This window comes from Sturnus vulgaris, chromosome 2 (genome assembly GCF_052056855.1).
Source record: "Sturnus vulgaris isolate bStuVul1 chromosome 2, bStuVul1.hap1, whole genome shotgun sequence".
NCBI lineage: Eukaryota > Metazoa > Chordata > Aves > Passeriformes > Sturnidae > Sturnus > Sturnus vulgaris.
Window position 1 is genome coordinate 87,862,945 of NC_142244.1, and position 17,278 is coordinate 87,880,222.

At 38.3% G+C, this 17,278-nt stretch overlaps 1 protein-coding gene across 1 annotated transcript in view; it reads left to right on the plus strand.

Moving 5' to 3' along the window:
• ATP10A (ATPase phospholipid transporting 10A (putative)) overlaps positions 1-17,278 on the plus strand; it is a 110,396-nt gene that overhangs the window by 79,314 nt on the left and 13,804 nt on the right. Inside the window, exons 8-14 of the mRNA XM_014892538.2 lie at positions 2,653-2,870; positions 4,325-4,519; positions 5,941-6,502; positions 11,762-11,865; positions 12,033-12,159; positions 14,285-14,469; positions 15,836-16,157. Of these exons, the coding sequence (XP_014748024.1) occupies positions 2,653-2,870; positions 4,325-4,519; positions 5,941-6,502; positions 11,762-11,865; positions 12,033-12,159; positions 14,285-14,469; positions 15,836-16,157 (1,713 nt within the window). The remainder of the gene's footprint in view (positions 1-2,652; positions 2,871-4,324; positions 4,520-5,940; positions 6,503-11,761; positions 11,866-12,032; positions 12,160-14,284; positions 14,470-15,835; positions 16,158-17,278) is intronic.

The window sequence follows — 17,278 nt, forward strand, 5'->3', positions numbered from 1 at the left end:
TACACCTCCCCAGTGGAAAGAAGGACAAAAACCCTTCAGTGTGCTGCTCCATTCTGGTTCTTGAGGCATCATCTTAAATTAACATACTGTGATATCCACATGACTCCTTCCTTCCTTCCTTCCTTCCTTCCTTCCTTCCTTCCTTCCTTCCTTCCTTCCTTCCTGCCTGCCTGCCTGCCTTCCTTCCTTCCTTCCTTCCTTCCTTCCTTCCTTCCTGCCTTCCTGCCTTCCTGCCTTCCTTCCTCCCTCCCTCCCTCCCTCCCCCCTTCTTCCCTTCCTGGAATCCATCCTTCCTGGAATCCCTCCTTCCAAGGAACCTGTTTTGCTGGGGGAGCAGTGAGCACTCTGGCACAATCTGTCTCTCCTCTTGATCCAAGGCTGGATCTCTGCTTAGTAGGTGCTGTAGTTCAGTTTGGGCCCTCAGTGTAGACTGCTTCTCATATAGACAAACCTATAATCAGTTGAATTAAATTCACACTACAGGGATCTGCTTTTCACTGGGAAAATACAAAGAAGCTTGCAGAGCAGAAGAAAGTCAGAATTAGTGGGCAGGAGTGATGGGAGAGGTTAGAACTGCACTGGCCCAAATGCATGAAATTGAAGAAAGCAGCCTTTGGAGGCAAAATGAACTTCATTTACTTGCAGCTTATTATCATGCAACAGAAGGACCAAGGAGACCAGTGACCTCCCTAACTCTTTGAGCTGTCCTGTAGGTTCTGTAACTAGGCAGGTACTGAAAGGATAAGGCAATGGTGCTGTCTGTTGTCTTGGGAGCTGTGTGGCTCAAGGAGCAGCTGCCTACTCGGCAGTGAACATGCTGTTGCTCAACCTCTTCCCCACCACATAACATAGAGGAGCAAGTATCCCATGAAATAATGCTAATGAAGGAAACTCCCCAGTCATTCACCATTAGTCTACATCAGCCTCAGGACCTGGGCCGCAGGGCTCTATTCAAGCTGTGGTGCAGAAGTGAACTGCAGTCCTGCAGTCTTTGTGTCTCCAAATGTGCTATGGTGCTTTCTACATCCATGATCTGTATTTTTTGCCAAGAGGAGCCAGAGTGCAGTGGAGGACATTGCATACTTGGGCACAGAGTTAGAGCAGTGACCAGGTGTGCAGTCACAGCCGGGACTGAGAAACTCTCACTTCCCACATTTCAGACAAAGCCTACACATGTTTCAAATGGAGTTGAAAAAACCTCAGATGCATGATACTGTAGTGATAGAGCTATCACCATGTACTGTGTGTGGTCTGATTTCAACTCCTCCAGCTGCTTTCTGACAGCTAAAACATGTTTGGAAATTACAGTGGATAGTGAGGGTGGGTTTTTCTTTGTTTGTAAAGCTAGCTGCATTAAAAGTGATCATGTGCCAAACTCACCATATATAATGCAAGATTTTTCTCAGGAAGTATTAAGAAATAATTTTTATCTTTGTTTGTTAAAGGCCTGAATAATTAACTTACATGCTAGTGATTTATCATTTGCTGTTAGGAGAATCTAATTTGTTACACTGGAGAACTGAAGCAAACTGAACCACAAGTATGTAACTTGTACTGTATAGCGTGGATTATTTTGAAAGCATAATGGAAAGCTTTTCAATGAATACATAATGAAGGAATAAAAGAGTGGCATTTGCCTGCCTAATGAATCACCCAGATTACTAAATGCCCATGGTCTTTAGGAATGAAAAAATACGTTGTATATCAGTTAGAACTAAACAGCCTGTCATTAGAGGGACAGGATTCCACGGCTATTTCACACCTCTGCTTTCTGTTTCCTTTTTGATTTCTGTATATCCAACTGCCAGGATTGTTTTTAGCATTAATTGGCTTCGTTGGATTCTTCACTGAGGAAGCATTCATGTAAAATATATCATTTGGAAAAACTCTTTCATACTGTGTAAACCAGGAATTGGTCACTGCAGCAGATGGTGGTAGGAACAAGTGTTGCAGCAGGTGAGGGTACCCTGATTTTCATACTGCATGCTGCATTGTCCAGTCTATCATGCAGAGAAGAAAGGACAGGCTCCACAGTGGTTTTAGGCTAATAGTCAAGAATCTGTCTCCACTCTGCAGCAGATGCCCTTGATCTTAAGCAAGGCTTTAATGCTCACTGTATCTCATCTCTGTGTGTAAAACAAAGGCAGTAGTGCTACGTATGTGTATTGTTCTGGGTACATTTCTGGTGTCAGTAACTGGTACTCAGTAGATGTGGCATTTTTGCTGGAAAATACTTTACTTGAAATTCGTGTTGGAAATGACAGGAAAAATTTCTGGATTGTTTATTTCCTACTCAGATTTCAAGTGAAGACCAAATTATTTGGTTGATTTAATGAGGCAGAGCTGGAGAACAGTCTTCAGGGATACACTGAATTACTGCAGAGTCTAACTGCCTTTCAGAGAGAATGCCATGATAAGGGAGGCAGTGCATTGTGTTACATTTCTAATTATGTTATCTGCATCCTTCATTAGATACTACCATTCAATTAAGACTACACTATATCTCCTGGTAATGGAATCATTCATTATTGTTGAGAAAGCACTGCATAATATTAAAATCAGATCACCTGAAAAAGTCATCATGTCCCTCTCCCTCTTTCTAAGCCACTTTTAACATATACAACATTTGTCCCTCTCTATTTTTGCTGTTAGCCAAACGCTTAGCAATGTACCAAGAACCTGATTCTGAAGAAGAAGAGGCAGCCCCAAAAGGAGGAACTGTGTCCCAGCGTGACAGTATTTGCAGCCATCAGAGCATCAAAGTGATACACAGGAGCCAGAGCACCAAAACCCACCGGCGCACAGGTAGCAGAGCTGAAGCAAAAAGAGCAAGCATACTCTCAAAGCACACTGCATTCAGTAGCCCAATGGTAAGTCATGAGAACTAAGTGCACAGCGTCCTGTATCTTGGATTAGAACCATGTCCTGGAAAGGAAAAGGTGAAGAAATCTGTAGCACATTGTGTGACTCTTTATAGATTTCATCTTGGTGTTTTTACTTCTGTAGTAACAGCTGTTTGTGCAAAAACAATGAAGTGTTAGCATAGATCTTATCTAAATGTCTTTGTGGGAACAAGCTGAAGGTGAAGACAGTCTGAAATATTTGTTTTAGTTACAGTTTGATTTTGGAAAGAAATGTATGTCTTCCTTTTATCTACAGAAGCTGAGAATAGCATTGCAGTCAAGAATTTAAATGCCTCTTCTCTTTTGTCAGAGGATTTTAAAACTATCAAGTCCTGGGGTGGACACCACGTATTCAAATTCTTAGACACTGTTGACATACACCATAGCAGAGTTTTCAGTAGTTATCAATTGACTGCATGTGCTGTATTTTGAAGAGTAAACATCTTTACATTTCAAAATGTTGGTGACTTTATGTCCTTGCAACTTCATTTGGTTTATTTTATACTGTAGGAACTTTCCATAAGTTTTACATGAGCTAAATGGTAATAAGAGGAGAGAGAAGCCAAGTCTTGTCTATTCAGGGGTTTTGCATTATTACACTGTTGACACAAATTCACCCTTAAAGCAAATTACAAATACAGACAAAGAAAGATGCTGTTTGCACTGTTGGAATTTCTTGATTTCAGTTAAGAAGAGTAAGCTCTTTTGATAAAGTTCCAAGCTGCAGTTTTTATACATGGAGTTCTGTGCTTGCTTGTATTCATCAGCTGCTGAGCATCAAGAGATAAAATTCTACTGAGAAAAGAGGCTTAGATCAGTTTATCTTTTAATCTTTTGTATCCTTGCCTCCCTCTGTGTTACAAAATACTGGAGTTTGCTCTGACAAGAAGTATATTAAATAAGTGGAAAATACTGATGAAATAGAGTTGAAAGGGCTCAATGTTTCAATGTAAAAAACCCTCATGAATTAACTTCAAATGTGTGGATGATTGTTGTTCTCTAAGAAGATGATTTCATTTTCTTGTGCTGATATAAAACCAGACTTTAAAATGTCATTGCTGTCTATTCTTTCCACACCTCTGGTCTCTGCAGTGTACCATACTTTAGTATTAGATAAAAAATGTCTTGAATTAAACAAGAAAGAGGGAGGAAAATTAGTATGTAACTCTCCTCCTTTCCACTACCTCCAAAGCAGATAAATATTGCTGCTATAAATATTTCACATAATTTCTACCAGTAGGCTCATTGTTAACTGTTTATTGTCTAAAATAGGTGTGTTACAGTTCTCTCTACCTCTACTGTATGGTGTAAGGTCACCACAAAACTCTGGATATTGACACTGCTTCGGATGCTTTAATTGCTTGTTCCTGCTTTGGAAATGTGTAGAAACACAGATATTAATCACTGGTATTTGTTACTAGGAGAAGGACATCACACCTGACCCAAGGTTGTTAGAAAAGGTGAATGAATGTGCAAAGCATCTGGAGGTGATGAGGAGCCACGAACAGCCCTTATCCCATCTGAGTCCAGAACTGTGTGACGTTTTCGACTTCTTCATAGCTTTGACTATCTGTAACACAGTCGTGGTTACTGCACCAAATCAGCCCCGACAGAAGGTAGGCTAAAGAAAGAGAGTTCAGGCTTCTTTTGCCTTGATACTAAGTTATCTTGTAAGCTAGGGAAATGAAAACCTCCCGTTGTCATGAGAAACAACTAGAGCAAGCTGTGAGATGACTGGTAGAACCACCATGTGACTGAGTGAGTTTAATAATGCATTAGTTGAATGGAGTATTTCAGTTATTTCACTTGCCTCCATGGCAAGATGTGCTTTCATCGACAACTTCAAGATACTTCTGAAACTCTTCTGATTTCTTGCATTGTAACTTATTCATTTAATAAGCATAAATATGTAACTATGTGTGGAAACTAATTTGTAAACGTGCAAAACTGAGTATAAAGGGATATAAGCTGTCAGTGAATAAATATTTCATATGTATGGATGAAATTAAGAAAAGGCTGAGATTTTTTAAAAGTTTAAAAAGAGAAATACACTTGAAAAACATCACTTAAAACTTTCAAATTATGTAAAATATGCATCTTAGGCTCATTATGAGAAATAATGGTCATTAGTGCTTAAATTGGCCTTTAACTAGTTTCATTGGTGAATGAGAATTTCAAGAACGCAATCCCAAGATGATCTGTAAGACAAAACTATAATGGAATGTAATATTAAAGCTCGCCAGCAGCTGCAATTTCCATTCTGGAGAAAATTCTGCACTTTGCTTCTGTTCCAGATTGGAATAAAAAGTGAACTAGTCTGCAAAATGGTGTGGTTTTGTGCCAAGGAAACATTTGGAGAATGTTCAGTTCTGCTGTTTCAGGAATGCTACAGTGTTACACAACAATATAATATATATTACTATGAATATGCTATTACTAGTAATGCTACTGTATCTTTAGAACAGATTTGTGTGAACTGAGATGAAGGATAAGCCTGAAGCAAAATGCTTCAGTGCTGAAAGAGACTGGGGAAATTACTTATTGCAACATGTATCTTTTGGGAATATTTTCGAAATTGACATATTCTCATTAAACTTTACTTCTACCAGATACCACCCTTCTCAGTAGAAAAATAGTGCACTAACTTTTTTTCACTACCTTCACTGAGTATGCACAAAGGATGACAAGGTTTCATAGTAAAGGTAGCTTTTAGTATGCACTGCTGATGGTGATGGTGCAACATTGATAGGCTATCCATTAGTCATATCTGAGGAGGTGAAGGAAGAAAAACTGTTTTAATACAAACATATATGCTTTCATACACAAGTATAATTCTCAAGTTCTAGTGAGTTTTTTTTTTTGTTGTTGAGTCAGTGTTGTCTATTTACTTTCCTTTCTCAAAATACAAATAGCATTACTTTTTGCCCTCAAAGAAATTTTACTCTAGTTGGAGATGCTTAGACTGACTGTCAGTGTCAGAATTCTTGTACAACTTTTCTTTGGTGTTTGTTCATTGGTGGGTTTTGTTCTTCTCAAGGTTAGAGACCGATTTGAACTAAAATCTCCAGTAAAAACCATTGAAGACTTCATACGAAGATTCACTCCAAGTCGCTTGACCTCTGGATCTAACAGCAGCAGTTCCTCTAGTCTAGCTACAAGCAAATCAATGCACAGATTTGGTTTAAGCGTGCTTTCATCTACATCTACGGATAGCACTTTATTAAAACTGGAAGAGAAGCTGGCATACTCTGCACAGATGAATAACAATGGCTACAGCTCCCAGCAGGGCAGGACAGCTGTCGGGGGTGCACCTGAGGAAGGAGAACTCCGTTATGAAGCAGAGAGTCCGGATGAAGCTGCCCTTGTCTATGCAGCAAGGGCATATAACTGTTCTCTGGTTGGAAGGCTGTCTGACCAGGTATCAGTGGAGCTACCTCACCTGGGAACCTTAAGCTTTGAAGTATTACATACATTGGGCTTTGATTCCATCAGGAAGAGGATGTCAGTAGTGGTCAGGCATCCTCTCACAGATGAAATAAATGTTTACACTAAAGGAGCAGATTCAGTTGTTATGGATCTTCTTCTTCCCTGCTCTTCAGGTACACCTCTTACTTACCTTTGGAAGGGTTGGGAGGCAGTTAGTTGCTGAAGATCTCATCATATCTCAGTGCCTTGTCTAGCAAGTAGACTTGCCTGCTTTTCATTTTGTAGAATGGCAACCATTACCCTTCTTTTATAATACTTTGTAATTATTGCAAATTTTATGTAACAAATTACTGGTTCCTTACCTCAGAAGAATGGGTGAAGATAATTTCTGTATATCTTCTACTAGCAAGCTTTATTTTAAAGGAATATCTTGGAAGTCACAAAAAGCAACCAAAGCAACTCACATTTCTTTAGAAAAACCTGCCTGGCAGTGCTTGGACAATTGAGTATTTTATATGAAACTGAAGTACTTCTTATTGCTGCTTCCCTCTGTTACATTTGTAAGTCCTTACATCCTTTTGCTGAAATATGTTGCATTAATCAGCACATATTTTTGTGTTTAACTATGATGCTAAAGGGCAATGTTAATCAATCAGCCATCAAAACAGAAAGGTGGCAAAAGATGGAGAGATGCTGTTCAGACAAGAAATCTTGGCTTCAAATACATAGTTGACTAGCAAGCAATAGACATTTAGCTGTGAACATGGAATTTCCCTAAAGCATGGAAAATTCTCCAGCACCCAAATGTCCTAGGAAGCAGGGACAACTTTAAATAGCTAATTGTAATCAGTTGGTTTCAAGAAGAATCCTGTAAGTTTTCAGAAGTTAGAGGAGACTCATGGATTTCAGTTTGCATTAATCAGTTTGCATCTAATTTACTGTACACTGTACACTGAATTTCATCTAGTGTTTAAAGATTGCCCCAATATGAATGGACAGAGCCTCAAAGTGCTAGAGGTACTTCCCATGTTTCACTAATGCATTGAATTTGTGGTTACTTTGACATTAGTTGGAGTAAACAATTGTGAAAGGCTTATACTGTGTAATTTTAGTTTAACGAAACACAGAAAAATGTTGGCATTAGTTTTCTGGTTTCAGCCATATAAATCAAAGCTGAGCCAAAAAAATTAAGAACAACTTGTCCTTAACTAACAACAAAGTATTCATGGATAATTTTCTAGCAAAGTTCTGCTATCACAGAAGGCACATAAAGCATCTATGGAAACTTCTTCCCTTCCAAACTACTAATAAAGAATTTTTAGCACTGAAAATTTGTAATACCTAGAAAATAATGATTGGAAGTGAGTTCTCAGAATGAGAACTGAGCATTTAGAAAATAAAAAAAATATTTTATACCAGGTCTTAAATTTTTTTGCCACCATGTAACAGACTGTGTTCAAAGCTGCAGTGTCCATTCACAGTAGACTCAATGGATCAAGGAATTTTCAGGGAAATCTCAGGCAGGTCTAAGACCCACCTAGGTAAAAACAGTAAGGTCAGTTAGAAAATTTTAAAATGGCGACATTATCAAAGGTGATATGTGTCAGAGAAGAAGAAGCAGCGTTCCTGAAGGTCACTGTGGGAATGAGCAATGTCTGTAGCTGGGCAAATACAGATTCCACCATCATTACAGGCAAGCAAATTGAAAGTGGTTCTGAAATTGTGAGGGATGTTTTTTTGTTTTGGTTTGGGTTTTTTGTTTGTTTGGGGTTTCTTTAGCCCAAATTGAACTGTGAATTTTGTTGTGCTTTGCTTTTGCAAGCAATGCAAAGTGCAGCCACTAGAACAACATAAGCAGTTCCCCTTTTTTTTTCTAGTCCTCTTAAGCCCCTCCTGGTTGCAGTAATTCCGTGTGTTTCAATCAATCTGTCTGATAAACATTTGACATTTCTCTTGAGTATCTTTCACTCCTGGAACTGAATTCAGTGTCTCTGCCTGCAGTATCCTAGTATCAATGGATGTAAAAGGAGCCTCAAAAGGTTTATGCTGTGGCTATTATGTATATTATGGGATTTATCCTTGGTGTTATCCAGTTCACCGGTGGTGGTGGAACATAAGTGTGAGAGATGTAATGCTACAAGAATTCAGTCATTTATAATTTGAAGGAAATTACTAAAAAATGAATGGACACGACAACTAATCCCACAACAAATCCCAAAGCTTGGTCTTTGCTCTCTTACTGCTTCAGGGACATGTAAAGTGTACAGTAGTCAAGCATGTGTCTTGAGACTTGTGCCCTTAGACTGTAGGACCAAGGCAGCAGCATGTCTGTAATCTCCCAGATCAAACACCACATGGAATGAAACAAAGATTCCTGTTTGGGAGGAAGAGTATTTTAGAATATGACAAGAGAAACAGCCTGAAATCTGAAGCAGAAGTATTATGTTTTAGCTTCCTTGCATCTTATAGAAAAGTATAAATCACCATGAGCTTCAAAATTTAAAAATATTATGAATTGACTCCATTTGCTCTGCCTGTATGTCTAGTTAAGGCTGTTGAACCTAGTGTATTCTGATAGCGAACAGATATTTCCAAAAACCTTGAAATGATTCCCAGGAGTGTATTGCTTTTACTTTATCTCAACAGTCACCATGTTCATAAATAAGAAAGTTACTGTTTGAGTCAATACCCAGCTCACACAGGAACTGTGAACATAAATCACTGAGAAAACAATGATTGTACTGGCTTTCTGCAGCTCGAGATTATGGAAGGAAATGAAGAAGCAGAAGGCCACTAGCTCTCTATCATTCTTCTGGAGGAGACTTCTTGCTGTTTTTCACTGACATGGTACATGTGGTCACACTGCTCAGAGCAGACACTGCATCCCAACTAAAAGCAAATCTCCACAAATCTGCATGAGATTCCTTCTCCTCTTCTAACTTCTGAGCACAACATAAATCTCAGGGTAGGACTAATGAGGCACATGGACAGCTATAAGGGGCTATAGCTGTCATTGCTATGCTGGAGATGATTGCACAGATTATTGTATGCACATCTCTACTTGTAAGGAGTTGCTGTCTGTTCAATGAAGGAGGTATGAGCATTTGACATTCAGACAGATCTGAAGTGATTAACACCACTTAACCTTAAAGGAATAGAAACAGCTTTTGATGTGTTTAAGCATCTATTGAAGTTTGCATCATTGGAAGTCAGTGAGCCTGACTGACTGAAATAGCCACTCCCATGAGATAATTTCATGTGGGATATGCAAAAAACATGGCATTTTTCTCTAGAATGTTAATGTATCACAATAAATTAGAAAGAATGCTTTCCACTTTATTGTTGTAAAGTTTAAAAAAAACCCTCACTAATACAAGAAGCCTCGAAGAAGTTTTGCTGCAGTACTTCTCCCAGAAGTCACATGTGTCAAAAAAGTTATAATGCACTAATAGAAAGGTAGCAAAATAAAACCGTGCTAGGCTGCTTGTTCCTTATAGGCATATTTCCATATATAGTGTAAGAAAGAGTTTTCCAGTTGCAAAGAATACATGTAAGGATGTCCTTCTGGAACTATATATCTGTACTGTCCCTTTGAGGCAGTCAATGGTGATAGCATAGGTATATAATAGGTAGATGGAAAGGCCATGAGAATATTCCTACCAGTCAGTGTTCACCACATGACCTTAATCAGATGGAACTGAAATGAACATATGCAGGAAATACCACAATCTTTACTGAGTCCCTTAGGAACAACTGTGTACATATACTCGCAGCTTTGCAGACCTAGAGAAGATGGAAAAGTCTTTAAAGATGAGAAAATAGCTGTACAGTGAGTAAAATGTTCTGATACATAGTTGAGATAAATGGAATAAAACCCAGAATATTTGGATTACAAACTCACAGTTCCCTTATTTCTACAAAATCAATACATGTATGTGTTTGTGAATGCCCAATTGCTCAGTCTGCTGCTGTATAAATATGAAAGTGCTGAATGCTATGTAACTTTATAGGCAGACAAATATATGTAAGGAGTCAACATATAGCAAGATCAAATTCAATATGAGTGCCCACTGGGTAAATGTATACTGAAAAATATGAACAGTAAGATACTTATGCCATCTAATTTATATACCTGTACTAAGTGCTTAATATAATGGCATAGTGCCCATAGGCTCTCAGTATGAGAGGTGAAGCACATTCAGTGCTGAGCTGAGTACATAGTAGGTCTCTTGAGGTGCCCAGGCTTCTGGTGAGGAGTGGACATTTGACTCATGACTGGTTACTGTGTAAGTACCAGTAATTCAAATATTGCACTTAGGAACAGCTTCAGGTACAGAGTTATATCCCAAAATGATTCTACATCCTCTGAAAATATTCAAACTTTAGTAAAAAAAGTGTATCACATCAGTAGTAGTAGTGTAGGAAAACCTGCCAGAAGGTACTAGTCATTCTCACTCAATGGTTCCTATCTAACAGTTTACCCCCTTGTACTTTTACTTAAGCACTAACCTTGAATTTCCTATTGTTAAAGATTACTACTACAGTACCTTTTTCATTAACTTGTCTTGATTATAGATGATAAAAAAGATGCATTATCGCTTTTGTTAAATTTTTTGGAGACATCATTTCATGTAATAAGGTGGAACAAAATGTGCTGCCATCATATTTATTACTCTATGTTGATCACAGTGTGAGCATACTGCACCAGTCCCAGCTAAAGAGAGAAAAGAAACAGATGCTCAGTCCTCATTTTGAGTAGTTACACATGGCTTTAAGTGAAGGGTAAAGCTGAGTGGAAGTTTTGCTGATGCTTCTGAGGTAGAAGCTAGCTGTGAGGTCTGCAAGTACAAATTCTCCTCTAAATGAAATTGCAGTCATACCCAGAACTTCTTGGGTTGGCTCAGGCTGATAGGAAGTATCAGTACAGCACTAACAGACAAAAGGACCTTCATGCATTTAGATATACAAAACAGAGCAATATTTCCCCTTCTTTCAAGATATTAGCCTTGGTGGAAGAATGAGTGCTATTTTTAAGTCTCGTTTTTCTGCACACAAGCTGTAAAGAAGTGGAAAAACATTTGCTAGTAGCGTATTTGAAATCATACTTCTATTTCTGACAGTATTGTTTGCTGTGAAGATTTCTTAAAATATTCAGGCAAAAGAAATATTTAAGGAGTAAAAAAAGGTCTTTCTCACGTACATTCACAGTGACTTTTTTGAAGAAGGAAGACAGAAAGGAGAACAAAACGACTTTTTTTTTCTTTTTAAATAGAATGTTTTACTTTAATTTCCCAGGAAATATCAACACCTCTTTAAAAGTATCAATTATAAAGTGCTGGTACAGTGAGTACTGTATACAAGTTTTTATTCTCTGAGGCAATTCAGCTGCTGTTATTTTCCAACGAGTAATTTATGGTTTTATTTTTGTCTAGATGACCCTCGGGACAAACATCAAAAAAAAATCCGAAGCAAAACTCAGAATTACCTTAATCTTTATGCTGTAGATGGGCTGCGGACTCTCTGTATTGCAAAAAGAGTAAGTAAATGCAGGCTTTTAGTTTGCTTTTAAGGAGAGTCTTGACAAAGATTACTGAAGGTATTTATTTATTGTTCTTGATTCATAACTTCTTTTTCATTTTATTCAATAAAGTATGAATGCCTCTGCATCATACTGACTGTGCCCTCACATACTCTTTGTAATAGGTTCTCAGCAAGGAAGAGTATGGCTGTTGGTTAAAAACTCATTTAGAAGCAGAATCCTCAATTGAAAATCGCGAAGAACTTCTGTTTCAGTCAGCACTGCGGATAGAGAAGAATCTGCATCTGCTAGGTAATGAAATGAGAGCTGGACATGAAATTAAAATGTGATAAAAATTCCGAAAGTTTGGCTATGAAATCCATTCTTTCCCTTAAATTGTTTCTGATGGTATAGAAATTGGCTTCCCTGGGACTTTATCATGGCTGTCATGTGCAGCACCACAAAGGAATAGGATATAATTACATAAAAGATATACCCTGTTTTCCTTGCTCCTGCCAACATTTTATCACTAGTGAAATAAGTGGAGTAATACCAGGGGTGAATTTGACACAGCATCGTAAATGGGAGCTGCTGCTCTAAACAAGAAGAGGACTTGGCACAAGCTGTCTACAGAATTACATTAATTCAGTGCTGCTTCAACATGTCACAGAGACTTCCCTGACTCCAGGGGCGCCAGAAACACGCATAAAGCAAAACTGCATCTCTGAGAGGCATCCACTTCCATATACTTCAGGTTCAGCACATGCACTCAGGGCGTGTGTATTCTGTGGCAAGGGGTTGGGGTTAAAATCATGTATGTAAAAAATACTGCAAGAGCTAAGTCATGCTCTTTTGAGTTGAGATGTTGAAAGCAGAGATTCTAAAATGTATTTGTATACACTGGTAATCCATGCACCCAGATGCTTTCTCTGGCAAAGAATCTGGGACAGCCATAACACTGTTGGAGAAAATGGCCTTCACTAATTGCCAGCATGCCTGTCTCTGGGAGACAGATCCATCTCACTCAACCTGTAATGCATATACTACAGATCTCTAAGGCTCAACATATAACCAGAGACAAAACAAGTGTAGTTCATTTGGTCTGATTTAGATATCTGCTTTAGGATATGAATCATGCCCTTGAAGTGTCTAGTTCTCTTCCCTGACTTAAAGGGGGGCATGAGTTGCCTAATTCAGACCAGGGTAATCAAGATCCCACCATGGGAATACCTGTTGATTCTGGCTGCAGTCTGAGGTGGGAAAAAAAGTGAAATTGAGCTGCTAGATAAATAAGTGAGCTCTGGCCAGTAGTAAGCTATCAGTTTAGCAATTCCCCAAGAACCTACTCATACTGTGGTTTGTAGTTTGCAATGATCAGTCATCATTAGGTTTTGGGAATAAAAATTCAGTATGGAATATATTTTTCTTATATTTTTCTAACTTGCCCAACATTGACCTAAGAATATGTTTTCATGTAAATGACTGGTGCTCAGACTTAAGGGGACTTATATTGTTAATTGGATTTGTTTTCAAGGAAGAACCATAGAAGAAATAATTAGCTGAGAAAAGTTTGTTTTTCCTGTTGTTCCAGATAATTTGCATGTCTGTCACTTCTTCATTTGCTAGTACTAGGGCTTGCATTTCCTCACTTGGAAGTCTCTCTGACACTCAGTGGAGCACTGATATACCAGTGATGACACTGAGCTTGGTCCTGAATGGCTTTTTGCCACTTTACATATATATGAAAATCTTGTCTCAGTCAATTGATTTATGTAAGCATAAAACAAATACCCAGTCTCTTATAACAGGTAGAAAGATGCATTGAAAGCATGAAAATACACATTTTACTCTCACATCATGGTCCACAGATTTATGATTTATTCTCTGCTATATCTCATTTGGTCACCAGTGTCTTTCTGCAAGAGCAAAGAGCAGCAACAAGGCACAAAAAGGTTTATTTTTGCAGTCTAATGTGTTGATGCCAAGCTGCAGTCCTGCTGTTATTCCCCTTCAAAAGAGGAATTTCTAGTGTCCCACTCTCTTCTTGCTAATAAGGAACTGAAATGATCTCCGAGAACCAATAGCTTCTCTAGAAGCATTCAGCAGAAATGACGTAGCTATAGAGCATAGAGACAATAAGCCTTGCGGACCTCTGGGACCAGGAGTGGCATCTGGTTACTTTTGACATTTTGAATTCTGGATTTGTTGTTTATTGTTGATGCAACTGTTTACCACGGCCACTTTGCTTTCTTCCTCCTCAATACCCCCAAAAGCTGCCCAAATCTTGCAACCATTGGTAGTTTAGCTGTCTCCCAGTAAAAGTGGCTGCTGGTTGTTTTGGGTTTTGTTTCGGTTTTTTTAATCAAAGCTTAAAATTCAAGGGCAATCCTAGGTGTTCATTTTATATGGAATATTTTGCCTTTTTTTATGTGTTTAGGTGCAACTGGCATAGAAGACCGTTTGCAGGATGGTGTTCCAGAAACCATTGCAAGTTTGCGTAAAGCTGGGTTGCAGATTTGGGTTCTTACTGGAGACAAGCAAGAAACAGCTGTTAATATTGCATATGCTTGCAAGCTACTAGATCATGATGAAGAAATCATCACTTTGAATGCTGAATCACCAGTAAGCAGATCCAATATATAAGTTGACTAATGACCTAGTTTTGCTGTATTTTCAACTTGTACAATTAAAAGTTTGATGGCTTTTTTCCTTTTCCTCTTTTTTTTTTGCTTCTTTTCCTGCTTCGTCTATAATTTTCAGGTAGGACATGTCTTTGAATACCTTTCAGTGAATCATGCTTCTAAACTATAGCCTCATGCATCATAACCTTACTGAAAACATGTAATTGTGTGTCGTGAACTGCACCATGAATGAAAATATGCCGTAGCAGCATAAATCACTTTCTTCGGTATGCATTCTCAAAACATCCCTATTTCTGTTTATTGGCACTAATGGGTCTAAAAAGCAACCTATTATTAAATACATGTTGAGAAAGAAAGCAATTGATAACCTGTTGAGAATTTGTGCTTTATTTTATGCCACTGAAATGTAGTATTTAGATAACTCAGTCATTCATGTTTTCTCAGGTGGCTTTTTCTCTGGAGAGAGAAGCAATATTTAAATTTTGATGCTAACAGTGAGAGGCAGAAAACCACATCTACAGTAATGCCTTGCTTCCTAACAGACCTTTTCTAATCCTTTTGAATTACTGATCTTTCCTGTGCTCAAGCTTGTTACAAGCAGTCACAAAGAGCTTACTGATATGGTCTAACATACAAGGAACCAGACTGATAGTGCTATAGTCCTTTTATGGGGTGATAAAATTGGACTTCAGATCAGCAGAGGAGAGGTAGGCCATCAGTATTCAGCTCCAATTTCTTTCAAAAAGGAAGAAAAGATAACAGCATTTTCCGTTCTTGGGTGTATCAACTGAACTGGTAAATTAATTTTCCATGGTTTTTCTTTTTAATCATATTTTGCTGTAAGACCAATAGGATTTCTTTGAAATGTTCATATATTCTCAATAACATCTTCTAGTTGAGTATGGCTAGGAGAGAAAGTTCAGCTTAAATAACCTTTAATTGGCCTTTAACAATGCATAATTCTTTGATCTGAGTTGTGGGCGTATACATGGTGTTCATCACCATAATGGTGTTCATCACCATACTTAACTTGGTACCAATTATATATCATTTCCCAGCACTGTTATTCTGAGAAGGAGCTAAAAGAAATTAATTTAGCATACAAAAGTGCATGTTAAGAACTAGATTTTAAGCCTTTCTACTCTTTACTGTTGTCATATCCTCTGCAAGAATTGTGTGTTCAAAACAAGTAGAAGGTTATTAGAAATTAAAACTTTAACAGTGCAGTAAATAAGATATTCCCCATATTAGTTATACCTAAACATACAATTTAGGCCTAAACAAACAGAAGCCTTTGCATACATGTTCTTTTCTCTCAAGCATTTTTATTTTGAATTTTTTTGCAGGAGACATGTGCTGTCTTGCTGGAACAGTGCCTGCAATGCGTAGAGTCTAAATTTTCAAACAACACAATAGACGGAGCTACTGGAAACATGACTGTTGGGTTCACCCCTCTCTCTCCATCCTCTTCCTCTGTGCTTTCCAGCTTGGGCCTAGTCATTGATGGAAGGACTCTAGCTTATGCCCTGGAACCTGCACTAGAAGATAAATTTCTTGCACTAGCCAAGCGCTGCCGTTCAGTACTGTGTTGTCGCTCTACCCCACTCCAAAAGAGCATGGTAGTGAAACTAGTCAGAGACAAACTCAAAGCAATGACCTTGGCAATAGGTAAATATCTCAGTTTATTCAAGCCTGCCTTGATGTATACTGTGTCTTGAAAATTTTGCGCTTTTTTGACATGCAATGGGACCCTCCCAGCTGAAACAGCTTTCCAGCTTTGTCTGAAAACATATTGGACAATTCTAATATATTAATTCTAACATATTTACTCAAAACCAGGGTAGAACTCTGGCGTAGTATTTGGGATTTCTTCCTACAGAAGTTAGGTAATCAGGACCCAGTTATGCTAAGAGGTTTTGACATGTCTGAACACAGCTGTAAAGAACTGGTTTATCTTATGCTGTGAAAAACACCATTTTGCAATCACTGTATTACACCCAAAAAATGTGCTCAGTCCTGTTTCATCTGATCATGCTTAATTTCAAAGTTCTGTGTTTATCATTACAAGTCAGCCATACAGCACAGACTATGACTTGGCTTTGTCATTGTAGAGAGGGGATTTACAACTGGTGTCATGCCAACACTTACACTTCTTCCCAGCTAATCATTCAGTTGGCAAAGGGAAGACTTTGGCAGTCCGTCTGTTTTAAGTTTGACAGATCTTCCATAGTTCTATGATTCTTACACAAGTCAATCAGCTCTTCTTCCCCTATCTTAAGTTTAGAATCATGTTTCATTAGAAGATATGATTTCAGCATATACTGTCACAAATACACTTGCTTTCATCTACCTGTATTAGCTAATTGTAGCTGGAACACATGTGGGTGGGACCTGCCCATGAGAAATCCTAAGTACATATAATAATTGCCAGACTTGTATGACATCAGCATCACCAAGTATGTGCTGATTATCACAATCTTCATGCTCAATATATTATATCTTGCTCAAATATGCCTCCCTCCTACTAAATTTATATCTTTGACTAACTGACTGTGACATAATCATTTGCATATTTTGTAAAAAACATCTGGCTTATTAACTTGAATTATCCAGAATGCTTAAAAAACTAGTGGAGACTGGGCAGCTTGTATTTTCATTCTTTCTGAGCATCTTGAGCTTAGGCTCTTGCTCTGGCTTAAAACCTAGCTGTACGCATCCTCTGTTTTAACCAACATGAGCTAACTTGGGTTGTAGCCTGGAGAAAAGGAGACCCAGAGGTGACCTTATCA